This window comes from Aulonocara sp. 'chitande type north' Nkhata Bay, linkage group LG12 (genome assembly GCF_057382095.1).
Source record: "Aulonocara sp. 'chitande type north' Nkhata Bay isolate Kocher_YH1m ecotype deep benthic linkage group LG12, A_spYH_male_GT1.1, whole genome shotgun sequence".
Taxonomy (NCBI): domain Eukaryota; kingdom Metazoa; phylum Chordata; class Actinopteri; order Cichliformes; family Cichlidae; genus Aulonocara; species Aulonocara sp. 'chitande type north' Nkhata Bay.
This window is the reverse complement of record NC_141355.1, coordinates 5,016,244-5,044,147: the sequence shown is the minus strand read 5'-3', so window position 1 is coordinate 5,044,147 and position 27,904 is coordinate 5,016,244. Positions and strand designations below refer to the sequence as shown.

The window sequence follows — 27,904 nt, the reverse complement described above, 5'->3', positions numbered from 1 at the left end:
CTTAGCATAGCATTACTTTCTTGGCTAAGAAGCCTTGTGGCTTATGGGTATGTGTTTACTATATCATTTAAGATTCCATGTCACAAACCAATGAAAATCCGACAAACTTCGCTACTAAAGAGGCGCGCTCATATCTGACAAGCCTCCGCGACACCCCCTATGCGTATTTCATGAAGTGCAGTCTGTGGCCGCCATACCACCGAACGAAACAAAATAGGCTGGCTCACTCATGACCAACGGCAGCAACCCCCCGCCGCTATTTAAATAAAATAAAATAAAGTTCGGGGGCGCCTGCTGCCATGTTGTTTAATTTGTTCGAATCACATCTAGCCAATAAAATGTGTGCTTTAGTTTCTGTGTGAACAGGGTGGTGGAGTCCTCATGGCCAGCGAGCTCCACTAAATGAAATATGAGATGTGACAATATAGTTTATATCGATATAGTCTACATTATCATTATACTCGTGGAGCCGCAAGTTTGCCTCTCTTTCGTCCACTTTTGTCTCTACGCTGTGTTACTCCGCCTCTCTCCTTCACTGAACACAACTCCCCCTCCCCCATCGCTTCACCTGCAGGCAACGACAAGATGGACACGGCAGCTATCAAAGAGGAGCTGGTCGGTAAAAAGAAAACATTTGAAGATGACTATTTTAGTGCTGTCAGCGTAAAGTTAATGCCATAACTGCATTAACGGGGCAAATCTCCGTTAACTAGTTACCGCGGATCACCCCGTGCGTGGGGCTGGGTGGCGTTAGTGAGCTAACCGGGCTAACGCGTTGACGCACGGCCTAAAATCCTTTCATCTCAAAAATCGACAGTCTGCCTTATGTATGAATTCTGGTTGTGCTTACTGACCTCGAACCAATTTTATGTGGTACACAGCTTAAAAAAATATGTCAAAAAATGTTTTGGTACGACTTTGGTAAGCTATGAAGCTGCACTGCTTGATGGATTGTTGGAGCATTACGGCTACCGAGGAGCCTCGCAGAGTGATACGTACTCTGCTTCAACGTAATATTACCATATTATGTGTGTAAGGACCATAAATGGCACCTGTAAGAGACACGGTTACAAAGAGAATTTCAAACTCCAGGCTGTCAGTTGCGCAGTAGAACTTGGAAACAGAGCAGCTGCAAAATCTGTCTTTGTTATTATGCTCAGCATCTTTTATTTTACATTTTGACTGCACAATTGTGAGCTTTTTGTTATGCACAAAACAACATTGTTTTGGTTTATTTATGGAGCACCATTAATAAATGCACTGATAATTTAAACAGATGCTTCAGGAGTTTTATCCCACTCATACTCTCAATCCAATGTTTGTCATTCTAAGTTGTAAAACCAATCACACAAAATTATCCTTGGCTTACATAATACATCCCAGTATACTGTTGGTGCATTCCATGTAGAATACAATTTGTTAATAATAAATTAAATAAATTAAACATTTGATGTAATGTATGTTTTGTAAATTATTTGTTTTACTGTGTTTCACATGGCATTTTACAAGGCAGAATCAGCTCACTTTAGTGAGCCAAAAAAATTCTTAAGTAATGTCAGGAAGCTGGTATTTTATTTTAAAACTAATTGCTATTTTTATTTATTTAGAGAATTAAAAGCCAACTCCAGACCACTGCTTGTCCTGATTTATGAGGGACTGATGAGGAGTTGGTAAGGAGAGGAATCAGAACAGGAGTGCCTGCCCCCCGCCCCAAACACATTATCAGGTAATGTAACTTTGGTAATTTGAGATTAATTCAGGTTTCTTTTGAATTGTTGACACTGTCCTCTCCTCTCTTCTCATTATAGCTTTTGTATGCAGTGCCAGTTCTGCTCTTTTGTCTGTTCAAGCCAAGAAGTACTCTTAAGACATCACCAGCTACGACATAGAAGAGGATTTCATTTGCCCTGTGTTTACAGTGACTGCGTCTGTTCGTTCAGGACACGAGGGGCATTGAAGTCTCACCTCAGCAGATCACACAACAGGGCTAAGAAAAGGCAGGAGATCTCAACATTTTTTTGTGATTTTTGTGAATTTAAGGAAAACTGCTCACAGCATACATTTATTTCACATATTTTAAGGCACTTAAAAAAAATCAGACTGTATCCTGTCCTTTCCAAAAATGTGACTATGCTACCAACAATTTAACAACCTTTACGTCACACACAAGCAGAAAGCACAAAAACTCAAAAGATATAAAAAACTGTATTAGACTGATTTCTCATGCAAATGCATGTCCTAGTGAAAGTAGCTCCCCTGATAAATCCTTAAATACCTCTCAGGAGCCAGAGACATTACCAAGTGGTTCAGGTGTAGCATCAAGTGATAAAGAGGACAATGAGTTTGTAGATTACCAATGTCTTGAACATAAAATAGCTAGACTTTTTCTATGCATGCAAACATTGTTACATGTTTCTAAAAGTGCTTTGCAGAGAATTATTGAGGAAATTAGTGACATTTTAAAATTTTCTCAGGTTCATTCATTTCAAAGAATCAAACAGGTGCTTGCTTAACAGAACATTGAGGCAGATGATGATGTAATTAAAAATATAAATGATGCACTTTTCAAAACCAACCCATTAATTATCTCAACAGAACCAAAAGGTGAAGAAGAGGGATAAGAACATGGCACTCATCACCCAAAAGATGGACATCACATTCTCTCTCAGGAGGAAAGAAGTTGTGGAGATGCAGCCCTTGGTCAAGGAAATGCAGCTCAGATGGCCAGCTCTCTTCTTGAAAGAACAGGTAAGATAATCTCTTAAATATTTAAAGGAAAACTTCCGTTTTTTTCTTCTTCCCTTTTTCCCCAGTGTGGTCTTATTTCTAAAATTGAAAACGTTCATTTATTCACCCAGAAAAATTTCAAGGCATTTGGAGTTGTTAGAAAGAAATTTTAATCCCAATGTTACGAGTCAGTCGTTTTGCAAGAGAGAGCTGAGCCACGGTTATGGGGAAAGGATTCACTGAGACAACTAAGAAATGCCTGAATTAAGCCAAAAACCACTCTGGAGGGATTTTAATCTAAGGAAATAACATTAAAATGTGTTTAAAAGCTCCAAAAAAGTTGATTTTACATGATATAGGACCTTTACAATTCCTTCTGAACAACTCCAAATGCCTCGAAACTTGTCTGGGTGAGTAAATGAACGTGAGCTCCATTTCTTGTGCCCTTGAGAAGCATCTGTTTGTATCACTCCAATATCTTGTAGAAAAGGTTGAAGGCTACCGTTGAGCTAACAATGCAGAACAATAAAATATAAAAAAATACTTGGCTCTAAAAATATGAACTCTATTGAAGTGAAATCTATTTACTTGTCAACTTGCTGTGTATAATAACGGATTGCTTTTATTTCGCTCTTCTCTGGGCACCCAAAGCGCTTTATAATTCCACTACTCACTCACTCACTCTCACATTCACACATCGGTGCAGGGAAACCACAGTTGTAGCCACAGCTGCCCTGGGGTAGACTGACAGAAGTGACGCTGCCATATCGCGCCACTGGCCCCTCTGGCCAACACCAGTAAGCGGTGGGGTAAAGGGTCTTTCCCAAGGACACAACGACCAGGACAGAGAGAGCTGGGGATAGAACCAGCATCCTTCCGGTTACAGATGAGCTTCCCAACCCCCTGAACCACGGTCGCCGCAATGACTTGTCTTCACTGGGCATCTAGAATCTTTTGGTGCTGACCCTTAGCGGGCAACAGCCATGAAACTCACAGAACAGGATTGAGAAAGTCACTTACGTGTTATGAAAGTATACAAATTTGACCACAGGATGTTATTCTTACTTCATTTCTACATAACTATAAAATTAATGGAATTTTTTCAATGAATTTAAAATACAATTTATTGATTTATTTCTTTTCTGCAATACATCCTGTAACAATTGAAACCATTATTTTGTCTTATCAACATTTGATTAGGTATTCTAGACTTACTGTAAAATCTGCCGATCAGATTTTTCTTGTTTTTTGTTTTTTTTTAATACGTCAGTTATAATTTGTACCACCACTACCACTAAAAGAAAAAAAAAAATCCAATCAAGGCCTGACCAATAGATCAACCGAGACTAACTAAATGTTTTGAAATTAAGCTCTTTTAACCAAATTTGAAAACAATGTGATTTTTATATAATGTACCTTTAAAAGTTTTCTTCTATATTTTTTTTTTTTGTTGCTTTGTAGATTTGTGCGGAATTCTCACGCATTACCACCAAGGATCTCATGGGGACCTTCATGACTGCCCTCGACACTTACTCACTTCGGCTGATTAAGCTGTATCGAATTAGAAAAGCTGCTTTCCGCAATGACATGGATTCCCTGTTGCAGAAGTTTGATGAACAGGTAATATATAAAAATGTATTTGTGTCTGGTTTATGAGGAACCTGAAGTTCCCACTGTAACGAAAGATACTTTATTAAATATTTACTAAATTGATGTAAAAATTGTTAGTTTTCAAAAAGTGTGTCCTGAATGGGATTACAAGCTAACAAGCAGCGCTGTTTGGCAGATTGCAGGTAATGACAGACAGTTCAACTCTCATCCCACTCATGGCACTTTTTGTTATAAATGTTGTAATAAGTGTGCTACATTTGTTGCACATCAAAATTACTTAAAAAATAAATAAATAAAAAAAACTGACAAAAACATGACCAATTATCTGTAATAACTCATTTCAACATCTTATTTCTTAAGGCTGTATTTTGAGCAACAACACTTAATGTGTTTTAAAAACAAAATGGTAGGTTTATAAATGAGACTGAGTCTTATTTGATTTCCTTGTTTTAGGTCTCAAACATAGTCCAGCATCGACGAACCATCAGTTTGGAAGGGTTACCGATATTTGTTCGCGACGATGAGACCAAACTCTTCTTAACATGTCTGGTGAGTATGCAAATCTACTCAATCTTCAGTTTTGGTTTTCAGAGACTTATATGTACTGTTGTTTTTTATTTTGCATAGGATACAGATCCAGTTGAGAGGGCAACCCGAGGTGTTACGGTGGGCATCCTCACTGTTCTGGAGGACTACGTGGGACCCAACTCGCAGTCCACAGTGGTCAACACTGCCATTGTTTTGGAAGAGGACATTATTCTTGATGATCTGCCAGACCTTCCCACTGCCTTTGCCTACTTGTTTGGCCTACTTTATGGGCTCAACATGGAGTTTCCCAAAGAACTCAAGTACACATTTGAAGCTGTGCAACACATTTTTATGGAGTTGACATCTACCTGTTCCCAGAGGATAAGAAGCTTCAAAACCAAGCTCTTAACCAAAGTCTAACCTATTTGACAACATGTTCAACTCAAATGCAACTTGTGTAAAACAGAATGGCAATTTGTTTTGATTTACTGTTTTTGGGTTTCGTGGCAAGTTGCTCTGAAAAAAGTTAATTTCTGTCTTTAAGAAAACGGTAAGGTGCAGAAAGTTCTGAATCAATGTCTTCTGTTCTAACTTTACTTAATGTAGCTTGCATGGCTGATTGCAGATTTCATGTATAACATGTTATTATAAAATGTTGAAAGGTTTTATTCTAACTTGAGCTGTTTTAAAAAATTTTATAATCTGGTTTTAGGTACATTTGTATTAGTTTTATAACAAATGTGGCGCGATACTGAACTTCACAGGAAATTGGCGTGTTGATACCATTACTATTAAAAGACAAGTGGTGGAAAAATTTGTTTGAAAGTTGTTAGCTGTATGGAAACCAGGAAGTTGTTCACATCCTGCCATCTGATGTTTTGAATCTGTTTGTTAGTGACTATCTATTAGGGCTGAACGATTATGGAAAATAATCTAATTGCGATTTTTTGCCCCAATATTGCGATGCGATATGCGATTATTTTTTTAAGGTCTTTGTCTTCTGTATTATTAAACAAAGACAAGCAATACATCATATAGTATGGCCAATACTATATTACATTAATTTTAAACTGTTCTTTCCTGGAAGACAGACCTCTGTTATGATGACATGAGGTGATGCATGAATTGATGACTGACATTTTTATTTAACTTCTTCAATCACAACAGTATATTTGAACATACACAATAGTTTATTTTTAGCTTACAAACATCTGAGCATAAAGTGCTGACAAGGAACCCTGGTGTAAACATTAAAATGAAAGTCAGTACAATGTGCAGATTGCAGAAATATACATAAAAAAAATCAGTGGCTTTACCACACTCAGTTTTTCGACATCTGTGAGACAGTCATTCAATTAAAAAATAATATTAAATAAATAAAACTAATAAATAAAAAATACACACATCTTACTGATCTCTGCAGTCAGTAACATTACACATAAAGTGCAAACATAATAGCAATTGTATAAACACACACACAAACACGCCTTTAAAATTTAAAGGCGTGAAATTGGACGGTCTAGCCTTCTGATTAGCGTCACCGCTGTCTCGGTGGAGTTTAATAAACTCGGCCGTCTGCTTCTTGCTATCTAAAATATAACCAGACACTGGTGTAAATTCTCGACTGTCTCATACTTCTGTTTAATAAGTTTTCTGTTTGACGTTTAGTCAGCTGTGTGAAAACCAAGGAGGAACCCACCCGGGGGATTAATAAAGTTTTATTTTATCTAATCTAATAACTTTAATCTCAGCCAAACCGATTTACTCACGAACAAACAAAACACTGAAAAAAGCCCAACAATAACATTTTTAGGTTGTCTAAGTGACTTATATATTACGTTTAACCCGAGCAGCGAAACTCCGCGGTGATCTGAAAATGATGTGCCGGGAGTTGTGCCGTTCTCGGCCGCATCAGTAACCCTCGAGCTCCCGGCTAGCTGTCGAGCTGGTGGGTAGCAGACGCCTCTGAAAACGTCGAAGCACTTTTGCAAATATGGGATATCTTGATAAACCGAGCAGATATTTGATGTTTACACAACTACTTTCTCGCCTGAAAATATGTTAAAAGTTTATTTTGTGACCCAGAAAGATTAGTATGAGTAATTTTAAAACTTAGTAGCGGCCGCCATTGCTGGAAACTGGAGTTTGGCTGGGCCGCGCTATGAATTCTGGGATATGGTAGTAATTTGGACAGCCTTCGGCGCGTCGCTGTGACGTAATCGGTCTACAAATGCGGCCTCAGGAGGATGCAGCCCATGAATTGTATAATATAATCGCAGTATAATCGCAGCCTTTGCGGTTAGAAAATTGCACTTGATCATGTCGCGATATTATCGCAAATGCGATATATCGTTCAGCCCTAATCTAAATGCTCTTTATGTGTGTAAAGAGTTTATCTTCTAACCAGGATTCAGTTCATTTTAATCCTTCAACTTAAACATGAAAATAACAATGTCTGCCTCAGTTTTACCATATCTAAATCATCAAACACCCCAAAAGTCCTAAAATGATCCTAAACCCATTTCAACTTAAACCTTAAATCCCCCCTTTATTTTGACACATTTCATGTGTCAAAATAATGTACAAAACTAAAAATGCTCAGTTTTCCCCACTCATGATCCAATCTATGTCATGAAAATGAACTTAAAACAGAACAGTCATCAGTCATGTGCTTAGCCTTAGTCCAGTCTTTACCTCAGTGTCCAGTTGGTCCAACCTTAGTTCAGTTCGTCCGTCCAGTCACCGTCCATTCATACGTATTCACACCAGGTATTTCCTCTTTCTTGCCGAGACAACAAGAAACTGTTCCTCTTTCACAGTTGCGAGTAAACATAACTAACCTCTCACCTATAAATGATTCTCTCTAACTAAGTGTGTGTGTGTGTATATGTCGTCCTCAAATGCTCTCTCATCTCACCCGTTGCACTTCTGACCTTCCACCAGACCAGAGGCTCATCAAATAGCCTCGTCTAACCTGCTCCTCAGAATAACTTAGACTCTGCTTTCATTAATGCAAACTTTCTGCAACTTAGTCTTTCTGAAAGACACACACTGTTTAAACCTCTGAATGCAATATCAATGCTGCAGATTATATTATTAATGCAATGGTGACGATGACGATTATTTAACAATAGCAGTAAAATAATTTCCCTGCTCCACACTCCCTCTCTCGACCTCTGGTACACCAGAGGTCGCAATACATTGTGTCCTCGCTCTGACCCTCTCTTGTGGTCCATCCGGCCTCGGGCCTCCAGGATCCTCACCCCCTGTGGTCGCCGAGATCTTCTGCAAAGGAAACAAAACACCTTTTCCTGCATCTCCCTAACTTATCATAGTTGGGACTCTTTAATCAAAAGCCTTATCCTAATTATGTTCTTGACTTATAGACTTGTATTTATATATATTCTTCAACGTTACTCATCATTTTACCACTCTCTTAAAACGCTGACACTAACTTCATTTTAAAACCTCACATTTCCTATGTTATAACCTGTTTTTGATATAGCCTTTTTATTTCATTTTGCTCCTTTTAATGTAACAATACCTTATAATTCTAGTTTATCAGACTTAATCAAAACCTATGCTTTCCTTCCTTTGGTCCTTCTTTAAATCAGAACATTTTGTCTTCTGAAAGTTTTATTTCTGCTTCTGCCAACATGTTTAGTTAACGAGCTCGACTGGACAGAAACAATCACAACTGCTGAACCTGCACTGTGCTCATGGTTAAAGCTCCCACAACATTTTGTCTTCTGAATATTGTATTTTTGCTTCAAAACTGCTTCTAGCACAACAAGAGTCAGCGGAGGCTGGAATGACAACAACAACAACAATCTTGTGCTTAACATAAAACAAAAAATAACACAAGTAACAAAAATAACACAAGTAACTTAAAAAAGCTTCAGTCCACATTTCAGTTTGTTGAGCTCGCTGTTGCTCCAGAGGAGGCCCTCAGCTGGCCGGGCTGGAGCCGAGGCCCCGGGGATGCTGCTACGTGTCGCGCTGCTCTCCAGCTCCACTGGCTGGTCAAACACAGTCATTATCGAATAATTGTCCACCATGAGGCACGACGGGTCGTCCGACTGTCCAGGAACTTTACCAAGGTCATAGTTCTTCCATGTGACATTATCAGTGCACACCTGCCACGGAGAACCTCTGAGGGCAAGTGCTCTTTCAGCCTGCACGTCTGCCCATTTGCGGTCCTCACTTCTCTCCGAGTCCATCGGTGAGGAGTGTTGCATCTGGTCCAGCAGCATACTCACAGTATATATGGGCTGCTGCTGCTGCTGCAGAGGTGTGCTGGCCTCTGAGCGCTCTGTCTGTGTGTAGATGGAGCAGAGCTGGAACAGCTTCTCTCTGGTTTCCTGAGGGGGGGGATGCTCCATGTCATCCAGGACTAGCTGGATCAGGTGAGGTGTGCTGATGCAGGGGGCATCCAGACATGCAGAGAGAAGCTGCTGCCACCTCAGCTTGATGCGGTCGATGAAAATCCTGTCCTTCATTCTGGCTTTCTTCTGCAACTTTGTCTCAAAATGATATTCAAATTTGTTGTTGTTGCAGAGGAAGACTTCTGAAATCCATGCAGAAATATAGAAACACCTGTGACCGTTGGGCTCTTTGCTGAGCAGCTTCAGTTCCACAAAGAGCTTCTCCAGGAAGAGGTGAATGAAAGACGAAGAGTTAAGCATCTTTAGCAGGGGCAGCCAAAAGCGCAGGAAGGTTTGTGGGACTCTGGGCTCAGTGGGACTGGCACTGTCAGATGTTGCACAGCCTAATGCTTCCAGCTGCTCCATGGTAGGAACAAGAAAACCGTCTTCCAGCAGCACATCAATCAACAGCTCCCTGGACCCCAGTGCAAACTGCTTGATCTCACCCAGCAAACAACTCATGTCTGCTAAGGGGGCCTGCCACAAGCTCTTCCCCTTGTCTTCAGGAGACCCATCATCAAAAGCTTGGTACTGGTCCTTCTGAAAAGAGATCAGCAGCTCCCGAGCGTTTCTGCAGGCATCCACTTCTTTCTGCCTGGCAACGAGCTGCTCATCGGGGCCTCCTCCCAGCTGTCTGGACCAAAACTCCTGCTGGAGCCACTCCAGGGCCACCTTACATCCCTTTCGGCACCATTTCAAAGAAGGAAGAGTCCCATGCATGATTTCGTGCCTCAGATCCACCACCCACTCGGGGATGTTCAAGTTTCCAGCCAGTTGCCTCAGCGGCCGGGCCTTTCTCCCCTGCTGGCGATCCGTGATAAGATTAACAAATCTTACCAGGGCCGTCCCGTACATCAGGGTCAAGTCATCTCCGGTAAGCTGTCCGGACCGGTCCCGCACCTGGCAGCGCACGAGGTCTGCTGTGCAGTCCACGGCCACGGGAAAACTATTAGCGCACCTGGCCCTCCAAGCCGATATCCTCTCTAACGCAAACCTCTGCAGAGAGGAGTCCATCGAGTAAAGGTAGTCCCGAACCTGATCCCACTCCGCTTTGTTAAGCCAGGCTACCACATGGCGTGTTTTCTCAGAGCCCTTTTTATTCATTGTGCGCGCTCCGGACCTCACGCTCAATCTCTCACTCACCGGGAAAAGCCGCTCGCCTCACGCAGAGACCACTCGCAGATTTATATGACAGAGGACCGCGTTCAGAGCTTCGAGTTTTACAGTTGCTTGTCGCACAGCAACCAGGAAATGACGCTAACGTTTTCTTCGGCTTCGTTTGTGGCTGACGTTCACCCTGCGGGCACGCTGACGCCACCTGCTGGATTGGAGGATGGAGCGATGGTTCTACAGAGCGCTTATTTACATGATGCTGGTCATAAACGAGCTTTCTTTGGCTATGGTCAATGGCGTGTCCAGCGGGGTGGCCTGGGGGGGCACAGGCCACCCCCCCCAACCAGACTGGCCACCCCAGGTGCCACCCCAAAGGCAAAACAATAAAATTCAATCAAATATCAAATGTCCGATTATGTTTTCACGGTGACGCTCAGATATCCGAGTGTAAGTGAATGCAGCATCGGCTTCTGCGCTATGTGCATCACCTTAGCAAAGGTAGGAGAGCCAAGCACGAAAGACGTCACTGCAGGAAACAATTTTTCGGTGAAAGAAAATGAGGACAGAATAAATGTCCCGGTAAGTAATATTAAGTTTGTTGAGTTTAGTAAACTTCGGCGAAATTAGAATACCAAGGAAAAAATAACACTTAAAGAATTATTGCAGCCGTGGAATATTTCAGACAGTATGCTACAGAGGGGAGCTAACATAAGAGTTATGAGTTATAAGATGTAATCTAAGTCGTAACATTGCTGTATGGAGCTGCAGATTTGGTTGCAGGTTAACATAGCTGGACTGGCCATCGGGCTTATTTGACTTATTTTTTATTTTTTTTGTAACGGCATGAACAATGAGAGGTGGTGGATTGGCCAGATGCAGGTCGATGTGTAGAAATAACTCCGTTGTTTGGTGGTGGCTATGGCGGGGCTTCCACAGAGGCAGCAGGTGGATGAGGGAAGGGGAGGCAGGAGGAGAGCCCCGAGGCAGCCGCCAGTCCGAGTGTCAGGTGAACTGAACTTCAGGTAAGAAGTTATGACCTGCAGTCTATCTGGGTCAGATATGAACTAAGTTTAGGTGGAGTTTATTTTCGTTGTGCTGACTTTTTACTGTCAGTTGCAATAACTCATACTGCGTTCTAGCCAGCTTGGAGTTTTTATACAGCTGTTCGGTTGCTATGATGTTACTGATAGTGAACTTTATTTTATTCATAAGGTTAGTTAGTAGAGTTGCCAACGGCTCCTTAAAAAAATGGAATGGTCCCTCAATCAGAGAAAATATTACACGTTTCGTATTGAGCTGAGAAGAGACGCAGTTTGTCCCGAACTTCAGCTAGAATGGAAAAAGACACAAAGCTGGATTTATTCTGTCTTTACGCTGCACAGCTGCCTCTTCTCTCATCCTCCCTCTCCTGTTGCTACTTCAATCATGAAACTGATCGATGATCAGCTGATCGGCTTTTCTCTCTTGTTTGTTTATCGCCCACTTTGCGCCAGAAAGACGAAACCAGCAGATGTCGCGCTAAACAACAGCAGCACGTTTAAGCTTGATCGGCTGTTGTTAGAATTTATTTAATATTAATTTCTAGTATCAGCTGATGTTTGCTGGAGCCACAGCTGTAAAGCTGCTGGTCATGATGTCGGTTTGGATATCTGGTGAGAGGGAAACGTGAAGACCACCCACCAGGATCCTTTTTTATGTAGCTGACAGCTGGTAACTGTGCAGGGGCGGGTCTAGCAAAGTTTTGCCAGGGGGCCAGGTAGGGCATTAACAGGGAAAGGGGGCACAAAGAAATACTTTTCTTTCCTATTCTCATTTAAAATATCTAGCTTTTATTAAATAATTATCTAAATCTTACAACCAAAGTTTTTATCTGACGTAAAATGTATAGAAATCATACATATACCAAAAAGACTGTACATCACTGTCACAACAGGGTTTGTTTTCATTCAAAGGCTTTATGGCTTTAATACCTGGTGGGTCGGTCTGTAGTCAAAATGCCCGATTTTCTGTCCCAGTCCAGCCCTGCAGGTTATACTGGCAGTGTCACCATGCCAGCTGAATGTATTTCATCATCAGCCAGTGTTGTTCTTTATCAATATTACCAAAGTTTACCATAAGGCAGCATAGAAAGTATTTACTTGCTTTCAGGTTTTATTCAAATATTAGTCTTTTCAGTTGTTTCTCCACTTTTTTCCTGTTTCAAAATCAAACACCAGTTTGTGAGAAGATTATCTTCTTTTTTTAACAGGCAGAGAAAGTTTTGCATTGGAATGGCTAATTTGTCAATTGTTTGCTACAAATGTTCGTATTTTAATATTCAAAAATGTTTTTGCCCAAAACATATGTGCAGTATATGTCAGTAAAAATACTATGCAAATATTGCTGTCCTTGAATGCTGAGTAAACACTGACAAAGCACTGATTGTATCTCTTGTACTTTATCAACGCAGTATCTAAAAACTTTGCACCGTAGTGGTTAAAATCTCATTCTAATAAGAGTTAAAAGTGCATTTGGTTATTAGGTTTATAGGATTATTGAATTATGGTTAAGGGTTGGTAGAATTTTTTTTAAAAAACATTATCTGCCAATTAAATCTGCCACCCTTCTCCAAATCTGTGCCCCTACCTGGCCCCCCCAACAAAAATTTTCTAGACACGCCACTGTACCTGTGTAGTTGGTGCACTGTCCCACAACATCACTCATGCTCAAGATTTACACAGGGCCAGATACCTACATTCAAGCTACCTTCTCGTAACAGCACAGTGATACAGAATTTTAGGATTTGTTTTAATAATGCACAAAAGTATTACAACTTAACTCTTAAAAATGTTAATCAAGAAACTGGGTTTTATGACGTGCAGCATGTCATAGCACGTAAAGCACGTGCAGTGCTTTAATTTGCTTCTCTTGCTATCTATGCATTTTTTCTCAGTAGCCGATTTCTGATACCTTCACAGGTGTTGAATAAACAAATGTTTGACCCTCACACAGAGCGGCTGTGCACGTCAAATAATGAGAAGTGCCACAACTTCCAATGTGTTAATAATGGACTGGATTTATATAGCGCTTTTCAAGGCACCCAAAGCGCTTTACAATGCCACTATTCAGTCACTGGTGAAGGCAACTACGGTTGTAGCCACAGCTGCCCTGGGGCAGACTGACAGAAGCGAGGCTGCCATATCGCGCCATCACCAGTAGGCGGTAGGGTAAAGTGTCTTGCCCAAGGACACAACGACCAGGACAGAGAGCCCAGGGATCGAACCGGCAACCTTCCGGTTACAGATGTGCTTCCCAACTCCCTGAGCCACAGTTGCCCTCAACTTCACTTGCAGCACAGGTGGTGGACTTTAAAGAAGGGTAACAAGATTGAATACACGGTTGTGCAACAATGCTGATGAAGTGAAGAAGCTTCTCGGATGAGAGGTGAAACGTCTTCAAGCAACTTAAAGAAGTCCAGACGCTTTTCTTTACAAGCTCCTTTGACTACGATGACCTGAATGACTGAGAACCTTCACAGACAACAATGCTGATTCTGTAGTTTATTGTATGACACCGTTATGTTTCCTTTACATGAACTGTGGGCAGTAGTAGCACTGATGTTGGTCGCTATGGTATTTGTAACTGTGGGTGTTCCTGTAGGGCTACGCGTGAGAATTCACAAATGTGCTGTTGCAACTTCCTCAAAAGCTGCAGTTGCTGCAGCCTCTGAGAAATGCTCACAGATTGATAGGTATGTTATGGAGCCTCGCAAGGCACATTGAAGAAAAAAAATTTGAACATGTATTTTGCGAGATGAAGATAGTGCTCAGTGGAAGGGGAAACACTCGTGGCTAGGTGTACTTTGATCTGGTGGTCTTTGTTGCATTCATTAACAACCAGCTGCAGTACTCTGTACAGCTTTACAGGTATTGATGGAAGCATGATAAATGCAAAGAAAAAAACTCTCAAGATCTTGCAAAACATTTGTGGGATCTTGCAAAAGTAAGTTTTGACAGAATTTGTTCTGTTTAGTGTGGTGCACAATAGCAATTTTCTAAGATCACACTTTAGCAATAAATTGACTTTGTGAAGTCCTTTATCATTCTTATTGTCATGGGCATATCCTATTATCTTTTTTCTATACATTAGATTTTATTTGTTGTCCCGTATACCAATTTGTCATTCTTTGTGAAATGCAGATGCATAAAACAGTTCTATGCAAAACATGCAGGCTACTTTCATGCTGCACATTCTACAACAAACACTTATTTTGTGTGCATTTGTCTCTTTCAAACAGGTGCCGGTCCTCACCTCTGCAGTGCTGCCGTCTCCTGTAGCGCTGCATGGTTCTAAGCTAAGTTTCCTTTCCTTTTTCTGTTCTCTTAGATTTGTCCTCAGGTTGGAAGTGTCTGTGTTGTGCAGCTGGTCTGGTCTGTCTCTAGACAGTTCAGGCTGCACCCACTAGTTAAATGGTGGAGGCTCACAGCGACATACTCAACACACAAGTTTCTGAACTCTGCATGAGGGTTTCTCCGACGAAGTGAGGGCCGTGAGGCACAGCTCCCCGTCTCCCGGTGACCCTGCTAGGTCCACCTTCTTAGGGAAACCCTCTGCAGAGGAGCTGACAGAGCCAGGAACTTGTGAGTTGTGTGTGTCCACTCAGGCATCATTCATGCTTGTTCTTTAGGCAAGTATGAAGTTTTAATGCAGAGTTGTTAAGGTCAGCATTGTCTTGCTCGGCCTCACTTTTCCTCCGGGCTTAATGGGCGTCTCATCACAGCTCTGTCAGCTGAAGCTGTCTAGAAATCTCCCCCGTGTAGTGAAACGGGCCGACAAAGCAGCCTGTAATCAAGCATAAAGAGAAAAAACAAAACAAACACAAAACAAAAACGAGCGAACAGGAAAATGATGTTATTTTGGCTGCATTATTCAGAGAGGGGAGAAACAACGGGACCAGGCCCTGTGTCAGCCTTCTCTCCCCCCTTTTTTTGTTTTTTCTCTCCATATAATCCACTCATGACCCGCCAAGCTGACAGGACAACACAGGTACATGTTAAAATTCTTAAGATCATGTTTAAAAGCCCAAAAATGGACATTTCTTTCACTCAGTAATCACTTGTATTAATCAATCAGCAGAAAACATGTCACAATTTGAATCTTTTAACCACTAAATTTGTTGTGTCTTCACTGGTTGGTCAGACCAGTGTCTTTTTGAAGTTAAGTTGTTGTCCTGCAACCCAGAGAGTTTATTTGTTAGTAGTGGATAAACTTTATTATTTAACAGCAGGTGTATGTTAAGTTTCGCTACTTTAAACTTGCTGGAAAATCTTCACGTGTTCATGAATGTAAGCTGTTTCTTCATTGCGTGTGTGTGCGTTTGTAGGTGGGTGAATTGAACTTTTTTTTCTCAAACGAGGAATTCCTCTAGCACGTGCCTCTCTCTCACATTACTCTGCTTGTGTGTGTTTTTGTTTCACCTTTTTGTTGTGATGCTCCGGACGCCTTCCCAACTTCCACAAGTCTGGTGGCCTCAATTTTATGAGTTAAAAACTTCTCTTAATTTCTCCTCTAATTCTTTCCTAGCTGCTGTCTTTTCCACAGCTGCTGATTCTTGCTGAGTGTGGTTTCCATTACTATAATTTTGCTTCGGCCGCTGTGCTTGTGGGGGCAGTTGGCCCAGGCCCGTAGCCACCTGTATCAACACACTAAGAGATTTATTTAATATCATTTTCATCACTATGTTACTCTGCCGACTGAAGTGCCAGTCTAAATCATGCACGATTTGTCTCTTCTATATCAAAACCCAGCCAAACATCAAACATTCAGCGTAGTCATTCAAAACCTTATTTGTAATATTATAATCAGCAAAATCAGCGTTTTAATTACAGGCATGTATCATTGTTTGCAAATCATAATTATAAAACTCAAAAACACGCTAAACAGCAAGCAAAAATCCTCTGTGCGCTTCACAGCAGCCACCTCATTTGCATGTTCACACACCGTCTAAAAATAGCTCGCAGCGCTGCAGCTGCACGTCACACACAGGGTCACACAAACCTCTGTTATTTTATATTACAAAGACGTCTTATATTTACAATCACTGCAAGGCCTGACAGATTTAGCACCTAACAAATTTCGACAAATTTTACCATAACGGGTCCAACCGAAGAAAGATAACTTTTTTGCAGCCAATCCCAGTATCTGTTACTTCTGGAACAGCCTCTGGCCTAATTTCTAAAATATACCTAGCCAATTCCCTACCAAACTACTTGAGCCTTTAACTCAATTCCTTGGGACTTGTTAGATTATAATATTATTTTATGCCATGTTATACCCCTAATGAAAGAAAATTCCATTTTTGTGCTTTAAACATGATCTTAAGAATTTTAACATGTACCTGTGTTGTCCTGTCAGCTTGGCGGGTCATGAGTGGATTATATGGAGAGAAAAAACAAAAAAAGGGGGAGAGAAGGCTGACACAGGGCCTGGTCCCGTTGTTTCTCCCCCTCTGAATAACACAGCCAATACAACATCATTTTCCTGTTCGTTTGTTTTTGTTTTGTTTTGTTTTGTTTTGTTTTTTCTCTTTATGCTTGATTACAGGCTGCTTTGTCGGCCCGGGAAGCCGAAGCTGACCCTGGACTCCTGCTCTCCCCTCTACCATCTTTGCTCTCTCCTCCACCATCTTTGATGTGACCCTGACCAAATGCTAAAGCAGCTGGACCCACAACAACAACTTGAAAATGTCAACAGTGCTGCAGGAAAATGATCTCATGCAGCAGAGACGGAGAGCGGTAATCCAAGGCCCGTTTCACTACACGGGGAGATTTCTGTCAGCGTCTTTTCTTTCTGAGAAGACTGAGAAAGGCCCGGCTCCCACCACCGATTCTGACCACCTTATATAAAGGAATTATTGAGAGCATCCTGAGCAGCTATATCACTGTCTGGTTCGGGAACAGCACCATGCCGGACAGACAAGCTCTACAGAGGGTTGTGCAATCAGCTGAGCGCACCATTCGCTCCGAGCTCCCTGACCTGCACTCAATCTACAGAAGGCGGTGCTGGACCAAGACCAGGAAGATCGTGAAAGACCTCAGCCATCCCAACAACAGACTGTTCTCTCTGTTGCTGTGTACGTGACAAATAAACATCTGGATTTGGAAAACGAGGCACTCGCAAAGCCACCAGCATTGTGCCTGATCGGACACACCCCTCTCACACACTCTTCACACTCTTGCCATATGGAAAAAGACAGCGTCAGCTGACAGAGCTGTGACGAGACGCCCATTAAGCCCAGATGAAAAGAGAGGCCGAGCAAAACCATGCTGACCTTAACCACTCTGCATTAAAACTGTGCAGGACAGTGACGGACCAACAATGACCATCGGGCAGCAAGAAGGGCGTGCTAGAGACAGGAGGAGTAACTGAGGTCAGGAGGCACCTCAGAATGGACAAAACACCAGGAGAAAATAAGCTGAAGGCACAGGTGTCGGGGCTCGGCCAGGAGCTGACCTCTGAGAAGAGCCGAACAGCAGAGCCGTAGAAGGCCGTGGAGCAAGGCAAGGGAAACATCAATGGACTTCAATCTGATGTGTACGGAAAAGACTGAGGTTTATGTCCTCAGTGAGAGCTCAAGACATCAGAGCAGAAACTGAGCATGGCTCAAGAGGAGCTGGCTGATAATGGAACCCATCAGACTTGCAGTCCCAGACGCTGGACGTGAAGTCAGGCCGGAGCTTGCCGGGGCCAGATGAGCATCCCAGAAACGTCCTTGAGGCCTTTGTTAAGCTAACAGAACAAACACTGAGGTCTTCCACTGGTGAAGTTGCTGCTGCAGACTCTCATTTACACCCTCTGGATGTCAGCCGTTTCTGCCTGCAACAAATGGACAGCAGCTGCAATTTTACAGGCATAGAAACGGACTCCTCATACATGTGATATCTGCGACTGAGGGGCGAGTGTCGTGGAGGTATTGACACGGTGAGGAGGAAGAGGATACGGTGTCTGGACTGGCAGATCCCAGCAGCTCAGACCCCCAGACTTCAGGAGGGATGGAGCACTGGGAGCTTCTGCAGGCTCAGGACCTCAGCAAGGAGATGAGAACAAAGCAGAACGAGCAGCAGTGACAGCAGCTGAACTTTGACCTGAACAAAATCTTGACTTGGCTGGGAGAAACAGAGGAAGAGCTGGAGCAGCAGCGTAGACTGGAGCTTGACACTGACATCCAGACGATTGAGCTGCGTATCAAAACCCTGAAGGAGCTACAGAAGCAAAAGGGTCAAGCTAAGGAGGAGTGGAATAAGGAGAAGATGCAGGACACTGGAGAAAAGCACTGCCTCAATTGGGGCCAGAACCAGTATGGACAGAACTTTAATCAGCATCACCAATGGACGCAAACAGACTGAAATGGAGGAGGGCAGGACCCAGGGCATGCTTCAGGCCGCGGTTTACTCAGAACACCAGAACAGGAAAGTGATGAACACAAACACACACACACACATACACATCTACATGCACTGACTCAGAATGAAGAGAAACATATACGAACATATGCACTCGTTGATTGAGTGAGAAATGACACACACACGTGCAAAAAATCAAAATGCTGATTCAATTCACTGAGAAGTGATCCACACACACGCTGATGCAATGAAGAATGCTTTACTAACAAATGCTGCACACAAACATCCGAATATGGAGTCGGTTACAACAATAAGAAGCCATTGATTGTTTATGGGTTAAATGCATTTCATGCCACACAGAGGGCATCTGTGTAGATTTAGGGGACAAGGTTTAAAGTAGTTTGGTTGTGAAAACAATGTCTGTGCGTGATGTCGGTTTATGGCTTGAGGCCTCCACTGAATTGTGTACTGTGCTTCACACAGCCTGATAAGGAGCAGTGGTACAGAGTGAAAATGATGAGTGAATGATGTGAGTTTTATTTCGGAGAGAATATCAAAAGGTTGTGTTGATTTGACTCAGTTGTTTAAGTTTCCGCCAAAGCAAAGCGTTTGTGTGTAACCAGTGTCTACTATTGAGTCAAGTAAATCCAACGTGTTTTTGTTGGTGCAAAAAAAAAAAAAGGAGTTATGGTAACTGTATGCCTACACAATATAGTGTGTGAAGTTCTGGTTGATTTTTGGGTTTTGTTTGACACTAGGTTGATTCTATCAGTGAGGTTTGGATTGTTCTCTTTCTCTAAGAGAGAGAAAGATGGTTTGAACTTTGGACATGTTTGCAATGGGCCCCAGTATCTGTTATTATATGAGTGTTTTATTGTTTACGTTTGTTTTTGCTTTTGTTACAGTGCACTGAGATAAGAACATCTGAGAGGTGTGACCCACCGGTGGTGATATTTTGGTATTTTGTGAGTTCCTGATTTAACAAATCAGCTCTTTAATCCAGGCCTGAGAGATTGAACTTTAAAGCGCTATAAAATATTCTTACTGAAAACAGTCGCAAAGTATTTTTTTTCTCCATGATTATAATGAGCTTGGGAGAAAAATTCACTTATATGGGACACTGATCCTGAAGCCTAAAAGGATTGCACCGAGTCAATCCAGTCCAAAGAAGGAAAAACAAACAAGGAGCTGTTTCCTTTAAAATGATGACGTCATCTTGCTGGTGATGGAGCCTCGAATAGGTTGCGCGTGAGACTCCATTATCAGCAACTTCTGGTACGAATGTGTGTGAATGTATGCATGTGACTGGACTGTGACGGACTGACGACTAAAAGTTTTAACTGACTTGGTACTGAGACAAAAACGGTGCCGACTTTAGGATTATTAAATGTCCACAGACAATTCACCCAGCCTGTAAAAGAAGGGTGGATGTTTTCTTTTGCTTTGTTTTGTCTGCAAGAACAGAAGAATGACAGAGACTAAAGAGCTGTAGCTTCACAGGAGTGTGAACTGCAGGCTGAACCCCTTGGTTGCTAATTTTGAGTTACTGATGTTTGCATTAAGAAAATTGTGTTTTAGTAGCTGTGTTTTAATTAATGTATCACATTATATTGTTGGGAATGTTAAATGCTAAAGTGAAGAAAAGGTTTGATCCCACTCATGACTGAGCATGTTATTATTAACCATAGTGGGTCAATGTAGAGAGTGAATTAATTTTAGAGAAATAAAGAAAAAACAAACAAAAAACCCTCCACCGAGGTCTATGAATAAGAGGGGAATGATAGACAGCCACACTCAAAATGGAGATATGTAATGATAAACACTGGTCCCCGTCTTTTGGGCGCTCTCTTGAAGTAGTCAACATTTTAAAAGTAAGATAAAATAACAGGGGCATGTGCTGAGGGGTGGTGCTGCACAAGAACAAGAGTAAAATAAAGAAAATATTGTTTTTAGTTTTGAGAAGTGGAAATTAAAATGTACCATTACACTCAGAGGATCAATATGAAGCTTGATATTTGTTAATTTTGAATGAAGTACATGACTGGTGACTGCTCTGTCCTGACCTTTTGTTTTTACAGCACCCGCTTGATCACACCAATGGTTCTCGCCACCGAGGAGGGGTACTTGCAAAGAATAAAGAACGGGGAGGAATATCATCAAAACTGGAAAAAGGTAATCCCCAAAGGGGGTGATAACGCCATAACTTTCACTTAGGGTCAAATTCTCGAAATTTGACCCTCAAAAATTCTTCAAACATTTAGACACAAAGTGGAGATTTAGATAAATATAACGTTGTAAACCACATAAGGATGAAGTATTTGATTCAATAAGATGGTGAAATAACAAGCAGCAAAAGGTTGATCATGTTAATGATGTTTATTCAAGGGTGCAGAGGAGATTATTATTATTAAAGACAACAAATGAAATAACGAAAACTAGAAGTGGGAAAAAATTTTGCGTTAACGGTAATAAAATCAAAACAAAAAGAAATACTAACTAAAACTGTACTGAATGTTCACAAAACTAACTGAAATTAACTAGATTTATAGCAAAACGTGTTTGGTTGCATTGATGTGTGCGTGCCCTGCTATAGTGAAATTAAGGTAGTACGTTAGTCGAGTCGTCTGTGTTGCTGCTTCGTCCACGCGCAGAATCAGGTCAGGAAAAGTCGGGAAACAGCGCCAGAATAGAATTGAGGATGATTTTAATATGACTGTTTTGTAGACATAACAAGAGTCTTGTAGTGGAGAGGGACATAATGTCCACCTGAGACCCAGAGAAGAAAAAACAGGGAGAAATGTTTTCGTTTTTTCTTTTTTTTCTTTTTTCTTTTAAATAAATCAAGTGTTATTAAAATAACAATCTCATAAGATGAAGATCAGGGACCAACCCAGAAGTCACTGACACTTCACTAGCTGTAAACTATTGGTTCAGGAATAAGTGATGGCACTGAACTTTCTACTTCACAAAAGTCAATTTATTTAGGAAATCTGAGGAAGTACTGATTTTATTTGGAGACACAAAGGAACATTTGGCACTTCCCTCATCTCACATCTGTTTCATTGTTGCACCCAATCATTCTACAACTGAAATGCCTTGGACTGCTAACCATTTCAGGCAAGTGGAGTGAACTATATTTTGCTAGACTCTCATCAGATTGGGGCTTCCCTTTATTGATCTTTGGAGAGAAGTCTTCATTACTGGTATTATTCAGGTCTTGTTCACATGTTTGTCCCAGGTTTCTCAGCCAAGAGGAGCTTAAACTCCAGACACTGTGAGTTCCTTTCACACATTGAGATCACTGATAACTTTCAGCAACGACGTGATCTTGTAGAAACAATTAGGTGTTATGGATTCAACTATAATTGCGACTCTTATTTTTTACTTTACTGGAAAACATTTCTGCATTTTACCCATATTTTATTTTTAACCCAAAAGATAGGACGACAGATTTCAGGTGGCCCTGTGTCTTTCTCTATTACATCTGCCACTGCATCTCGATAATCTTTGTGTGGCTTTTAGTGGGTCCTGACCCTCTCATATTTTGAAAAATCTATGTTTGAATCTCCCTTAATAATTGTGTTAAGAATTCTCTTCGCCTTTGTCAAAAGTTGTGTATTAGGAAAAAGTGAAATAAATATAAAGTCCCAATGTGTAGAGCACACATTAATAAATTAGTCATGTTCCCTGTGAAAGTAAATGAGCCTAATTCTTAAAGACCCCTGAAATTATTTACTAGATGTTTATTTTTTGAATAAAATAAAAATCTGAGTTTAACAAAACATTTTAATTGTAAATATCAAGCTTACCTTTCTTTCTTCCATAAAATGTGCTGGTGGGCACGCCAGCCATTTTGAAAAGGTGGGAAAAACAATTGGCAAGGCCACACCCCCACACATGTGACATAATTTTAAAGGTACTGTTGCCCTCTCTAAGAAACATCAGGACTTAGAGGAGTGGCAAGTAGAGTATGCGAGCTACAAGCAAAAACTAAATGTGTACTACAGTGCGCAAAAAATGAATTACTGGGTCATCAGGGGGTCTTGAGGGACATTTATAAAACAAAAAAATCCCACAAACCTTAAAGTGCACTTGAAAAGCTCACACAAGAAGGTTAACCTAGCTTACCTAGAAGACCTCATCAGGGGGAGCACACTCCCCCTCTTTTTAGAGCTCACCCACTTAACTCGCATCCCAAGAAAACCGCTAACCCCAGATAAGGCAGCGTGATGCATCCCGAGACAACAGGACTGGGACATCTAAATAAAGGTGTGAAACAATCGCCTTCAAAAGGTTATCAATTAACTTTAACCAAAATTAGGACCACTCGGTGCGGCAAGAATTAATAGTTATTAGTCTCAACACCCAAGGACAACCAGAAGAGCATGATTGATATGATGGAACTGAGATTTTGTTACACTTAATTTTTTGCAAAACACAAATAAGACTAAATTGAAACTAAGGATTTTCAGAAAATAAAAACTAAACTAAACTAGCAAAGAATTGGTAAAAACTAATTACAACTGGCAAAAAATTGAAAATCTGGAGTCGAAACTAAATAAAAAATAAAACCTAATGAAAATGGCGAAACGTTTAAAACCCTGGTGCAGAGATTGGCAAATCTGACCAGGAACGTTATAAAATGGATTGTCAGAACAGTCAGCGTTAAAGCCACATTTGACAGTCCATACTAGGATGGCATTGGACATCTTCGGGGAGGAGGAGGGTTGGTGTGACCAAGGTGTGGTTTGGCTTGTTGTATGTGTATTTGAGATCATATGGCTCTGGATGGACCAGTTACCAGGGCATGGAAGGAGGACAGACTCATTAAAGGAGGAGAAGGCATTTCCTGGGATTGGAGATCCTCTGGGTGAGTGGTTGATTAAAAGCATGCATAAAATAGAAGTTATCTGTTGTTATTGATTGGTAATAGATTGATAATTGGCCACATTTACAGCTGTATTGACTTGTTGTGGACGTAGTCGACTTCAGGTTTAAACACTCTAATTAACAGGTTGAAAATAGTGACATTAAAGGAAGAGTATGCAGCGCCACCCTGTCAGACGCCAGTGATGGTGGAGCTCACTGATGAATCAGGTGAGCTGGATTCATGGCTGATTCAAAACTAAGATCCCCCTGCTGTGGTCAGTAAGGGGAGAAAAGGGGGAAATAAAATCAAGAATAAAAGAGGCATTTATAAACGTTTAGGTGTCAAGTGAAACGGGACAAAAGGGGGTGTTATACTGTTATTTTAATGTCAGCATTATTATTGTATGAGAATCATGCAACAAGCATTGCATCGATGATCATTTATTGAAGCTTTTGACCTTATACTAACATCTGTGTTCCTGTGATTGTTATAACTTCTGATGAATCTTCTATTTACAGGTGTTAGGATAATGATATAATTTTTCATTGCAGGTGTAACCATGATCATTTTTATACATATTGCAACTTGTTGCTCATTGTAGAGTTGTGCTCAAGTTAATAAGGGTTAAAAGCTACAGTCAGCGCGAATGTCTGACTGATCTATTGAGGGAAAAGGCTTCGAGCATGGAGGGCCGCACGCGCTTACAAAACACTGATATCATGTTATTCTTTGTGATCTTTTCTTAAATTATGTCTTTAAAGTTAGTTTAAATAGTGGCAGTTAATTAAACGAGATTTATTAAAATATTAAATACCTGAGTCAGAACGTTACACGCGGATCACCTTAAGAGTCTGGGAAACTTTGTAGCTGCCTAACTTTTTGAATGTTCTAGCTCCGTTGATTTGACACATTGGAATGTGTCAAAAAAGGGGGGGAAGGTTGAGCTTTGACATCAAACAAGGATTATTTGAACATTTTATAACTTCATTTGTGTCTTTAATACCTTAGGAATGGTAAAGCTTAAGCTAATAGCGGTCCGAGAAGACGGACCTTTTAGAGAATCAGTGAAAAAGCATAAACTATCACTTTCATGTTTAATCATTACTCATTGAAATGAACTGAATAGCGCTTAGAAGATTTGTTAATTTCTTTGTCTTTTGTTAAAAAGAGGGGTTTCAATAATTTTCAGACACACCTTGCAAATGTGCTTATAACGAGTTGGCACTCGGCCTTTTGAAGGTCAGAAGCTTCGTTCGGCGTGACTGTCCGGACTGATAAAGTGTAGGAAACGCCTTGAGTGCAGAGGGCTAAATGCAAACACGCTTACACACACATAAGATATGATTAGAATAAGTCCCTGGGACATTCTGAATGTTTTAGACCAATTCTGAATCACTAGAAGGTCAGTAGATAACAACATTAGATTATTAGGGTTAGGAAGAGAGGTGTTTTGGTTTTCTGTCTCTTACAGGGAAAGGAACAGACACCAGACGAGGTCACAGATATACGAGGATCCTCCGTAGCAGAGTCAGACACAGTGACTGCCGAGACATCAACTGGGTCCAAGGGTCATGGCGTTTGGGCTCCAGCTAGTCACCACAAAAGGATGGATCCCATAAACACAGCAATAACCATGAAGGGGTTGGCGGAAATCCGGGAACACCAGACCAACGAAGTTCGAGAGGCTTTTGGGCAAAAAGGGGACACCTTCCTGTTCCTTTTTCTGGAGAATACACAGATCGTTGTTTGAAATCGGGGCAGAATAATCCCCTGATCTGTGTCACGACTGAAGGGTTGTCTAACCCCTAAGGTTGAAGAATGAAGAGCAGAGGATCACCCAACTGGACGACACTGGTAGCTGCAGCAATAGAATAAAGGCTGAAAGCAGTGGGAGACAAGGAGAGTGTCATCTGGACCTGCTACTGTTGGAATCATAGTTTTTCTTGCATCTGAATTGCGCAAACACAGAGGTCATCCCACATATGGTTCGCCCCTCAGGGGGACAAAGGACCTCAGGAGTGAGAAGAGATGAACCCAGCCACACTGGATTGAAGGGTGTTTGTGAGGTCATTATTCTAATGACCTCATCAGGGGGAATTGTTAGATTATAATATTATTTTATGCCATGTTATACCCCGAATTAAAGATTGTGAATTATTATGTAGTTTTAGTTTGCATTATTCTCCTGAATTAGAAGAAGCTGATAACTATTGCATTAGTTAAACTGATTTGCATTACATTAAACTGCTGACTTGTTGTGAATGAATGATATTGTTTTATGATGCATTATACTGCTGAGTTATAAGAAATCTAATTTGTCTGAGTAGAAGAGAACAGAGTGTGCTGGAGTTTTCTGCCCCATTTCAGCAGGAGCAGATAAACAGGGAGCCAAGGTCGTAGCTCAGGCGCTGTGTGAGAGAAAGCATGTGAATGTTTAGGCTTTGTATGATAAGGTGGAGGCACCAGAGGCTATAAAAGTTTGAGCAATGCTCCACCATTTTGAGATTTGAGGCTGTCTGCATCAGTGTCCATCTCCCACGCGTGTGATCATTAAAATCATCGTTTGACTCAACCCGGCCGGACCAGTGTTGTTATTGTGGTTTTTTCTCTTGTCTCCATCCCCAATATTTTGAACCTTAACAGACTCTAACCCAGCATTTCTTTTTCAACTTCATTAAATACTCTTAACCGGCTTTAACTGCATTAGACACACGCGGATCCTCATCAAAATCAAAACAGGCCCTCTACCAGTAATTTCAGTGAGTAGACTTTTAATTTAATCATGTCCAATTTGGCACACTTTGGAAATAATTCAACAGGTAGTGCCTTACCTTTGGATAAGCCGGCTTATGCCCACTCACGTCAGACCACTGGCTTGTGCCTGTCCGTTCGACAACCTCGGACCGTCCAAACCTCTAACTTCCACCCCAATACCACAGGACGAGCCCCCAAGCTGTTACGAGTTCAAAATTGGGGATGGAGACAAGAGAAAAAAAACACAATAACAACACTGGTCCGGCCGGGTTAAGTCAAACAATGATTTTAATAGTCACGCGCGTGGGAGATGGACACTGTATGCAGACAGCCTCAGATCTCAAAATGGTGGAGCATTGATCAAACTCTTATAGCCTCTGGTGCCCCCACTTTATCATAAAAGCCTAAACATTCACATGCTTTTCTCTCACACGGTGCCTAAGCTACGACCTTGGCTCCCCGTTTATCTGCTCCTGCTGAGATGGGGCAGAAAACTCCAGCATGTTCCGTTCTCTTCTAATCAGACAAATAAGGCGATGACTTTCTGCAAACAGTATTTCTTATAACATCATAAAACAATATCATTCATCCACAATAAATCAGCAGTCTAATGTAGGGAAAATCAGTTTAACTAATGCAATAGTTATCAGCTTCTTCTAATTCAGGAGAATAATGCCAACTAAGACTACATAATAATTCACAATCTTTAATTAGGGGTATAACATGGCATAAAATAATATTATAATTTAACAGCCCAGTGTCCTCTTTATGGTCACCCTACCACAGCGGTACTCTCTGTGACTACTGTGTGTGTGTGTGACTGCACAGTTATGTTCACTGCAGGCAGTTCACACACACACACACAAAACATCCTGAACAGTAAAACTAGCAGACATGTAGCAACTCGAGGGCACACTGACGCTAATGTGTGTATAAAAATTTCTTTTATTTATGTATTATTCATATTATGTTATTGTATAATGCCTTGGTGCCACTGGATTGTAGCATGTCTCACACTCATGCAGTTAGACAGATGGTGGGAGTCTGGTAAGGAAGTTGGGGGGAAGCAGAACTCCACAGGAAGAATCTTTTGTCTCTTCGAGGACTCTGGGAGGCAGCAAGGGAGTGTGAACCTTAAGGTGTGAAACAGCTGTGCACTGCCTTTTGTTCCTGAAGAAGGTTTTTAACAGAGAGCCATGCTAGGCTCAGGGAGACTCTGCTGACCGTCTGCCCCGCGATCATGCATGCTCTCCACCAAGCTTGGTTTTCTGTTCTTTGTTTTGATTAAAGAATGTTAGCTACCGCTCGTCTGCAGGCTTTATTTAATGGAAAACTTCCACAACATGTGGCTAATGCTGAAGGCTAACGGGTGGCTGTAGCTCATTAGCAGGTCATCTACTGATCAGAAGGTCGTGGTTCAATCCCTGGTTCCTCCAGTCTGCAGGCCAAGTATCCTTGGTAAATGGTAAATGGCCTGTATTTGTATAGTGCTTTAC

General features: G+C 41.4%; 2 protein-coding genes across 2 annotated transcripts; one reads left to right on the top strand and one right to left on the bottom strand.

Moving 5' to 3' along the window:
- Nucleotides 1-383: 383 nt before the first annotated feature.
- LOC147316742 (uncharacterized) lies at nt 384-5,625 on the top strand. Its single transcript, XM_086313311.1, has 7 exons — nt 384-615; nt 1,608-1,726; nt 1,809-1,997; nt 2,596-2,748; nt 4,189-4,347; nt 4,792-4,887; nt 4,966-5,625. Exons 4-7 carry the CDS (start codon nt 2,626-2,628, stop codon nt 5,284-5,286), a joined length of 699 nt encoding a protein of 232 aa, XP_086169437.1. The 5' UTR covers nt 384-615; nt 1,608-1,726; nt 1,809-1,997; nt 2,596-2,625; the 3' UTR covers nt 5,287-5,625.
- A 2,597-nt stretch (nt 5,626-8,222) lies between these two features.
- On the bottom strand, nt 8,223-10,600 carry LOC147316741 (ribosomal biogenesis protein LAS1L-like). Its single transcript, XM_086313310.1, has one exon. It carries the CDS (start codon nt 10,392-10,394, stop codon nt 8,754-8,756), a length of 1,641 nt encoding a protein of 546 aa, XP_086169436.1. The 5' UTR covers nt 10,395-10,600; the 3' UTR covers nt 8,223-8,753.
- Between the last annotated feature and the right edge of the window lie 17,304 nt (nt 10,601-27,904).

Bases quoted from the DNA above. Each gene is read 5' to 3' on its own strand.
- LOC147316741 (XM_086313310.1), bottom strand. From the start codon at position 10,394: ATGAATAAAAAGGGCTCTGAGAAAACACGCCATGTGGTAGCCTGGCTT.
- LOC147316742 (XM_086313311.1), top strand. From the start codon at position 2,626: ATGGCACTCATCACCCAAAAGATGGACATCACATTCTCTCTCAGGAGG. The intron at 4,348-4,791 runs GTAATATATAAA...TCCTTGTTTTAG, and splicing joins TGCAGAAGTTTGATGAACAG to GTCTCAAACATAGTCCAGCA. The intron at 4,888-4,965 runs GTGAGTATGCAA...TATTTTGCATAG, and splicing joins AACTCTTCTTAACATGTCTG to GATACAGATCCAGTTGAGAG.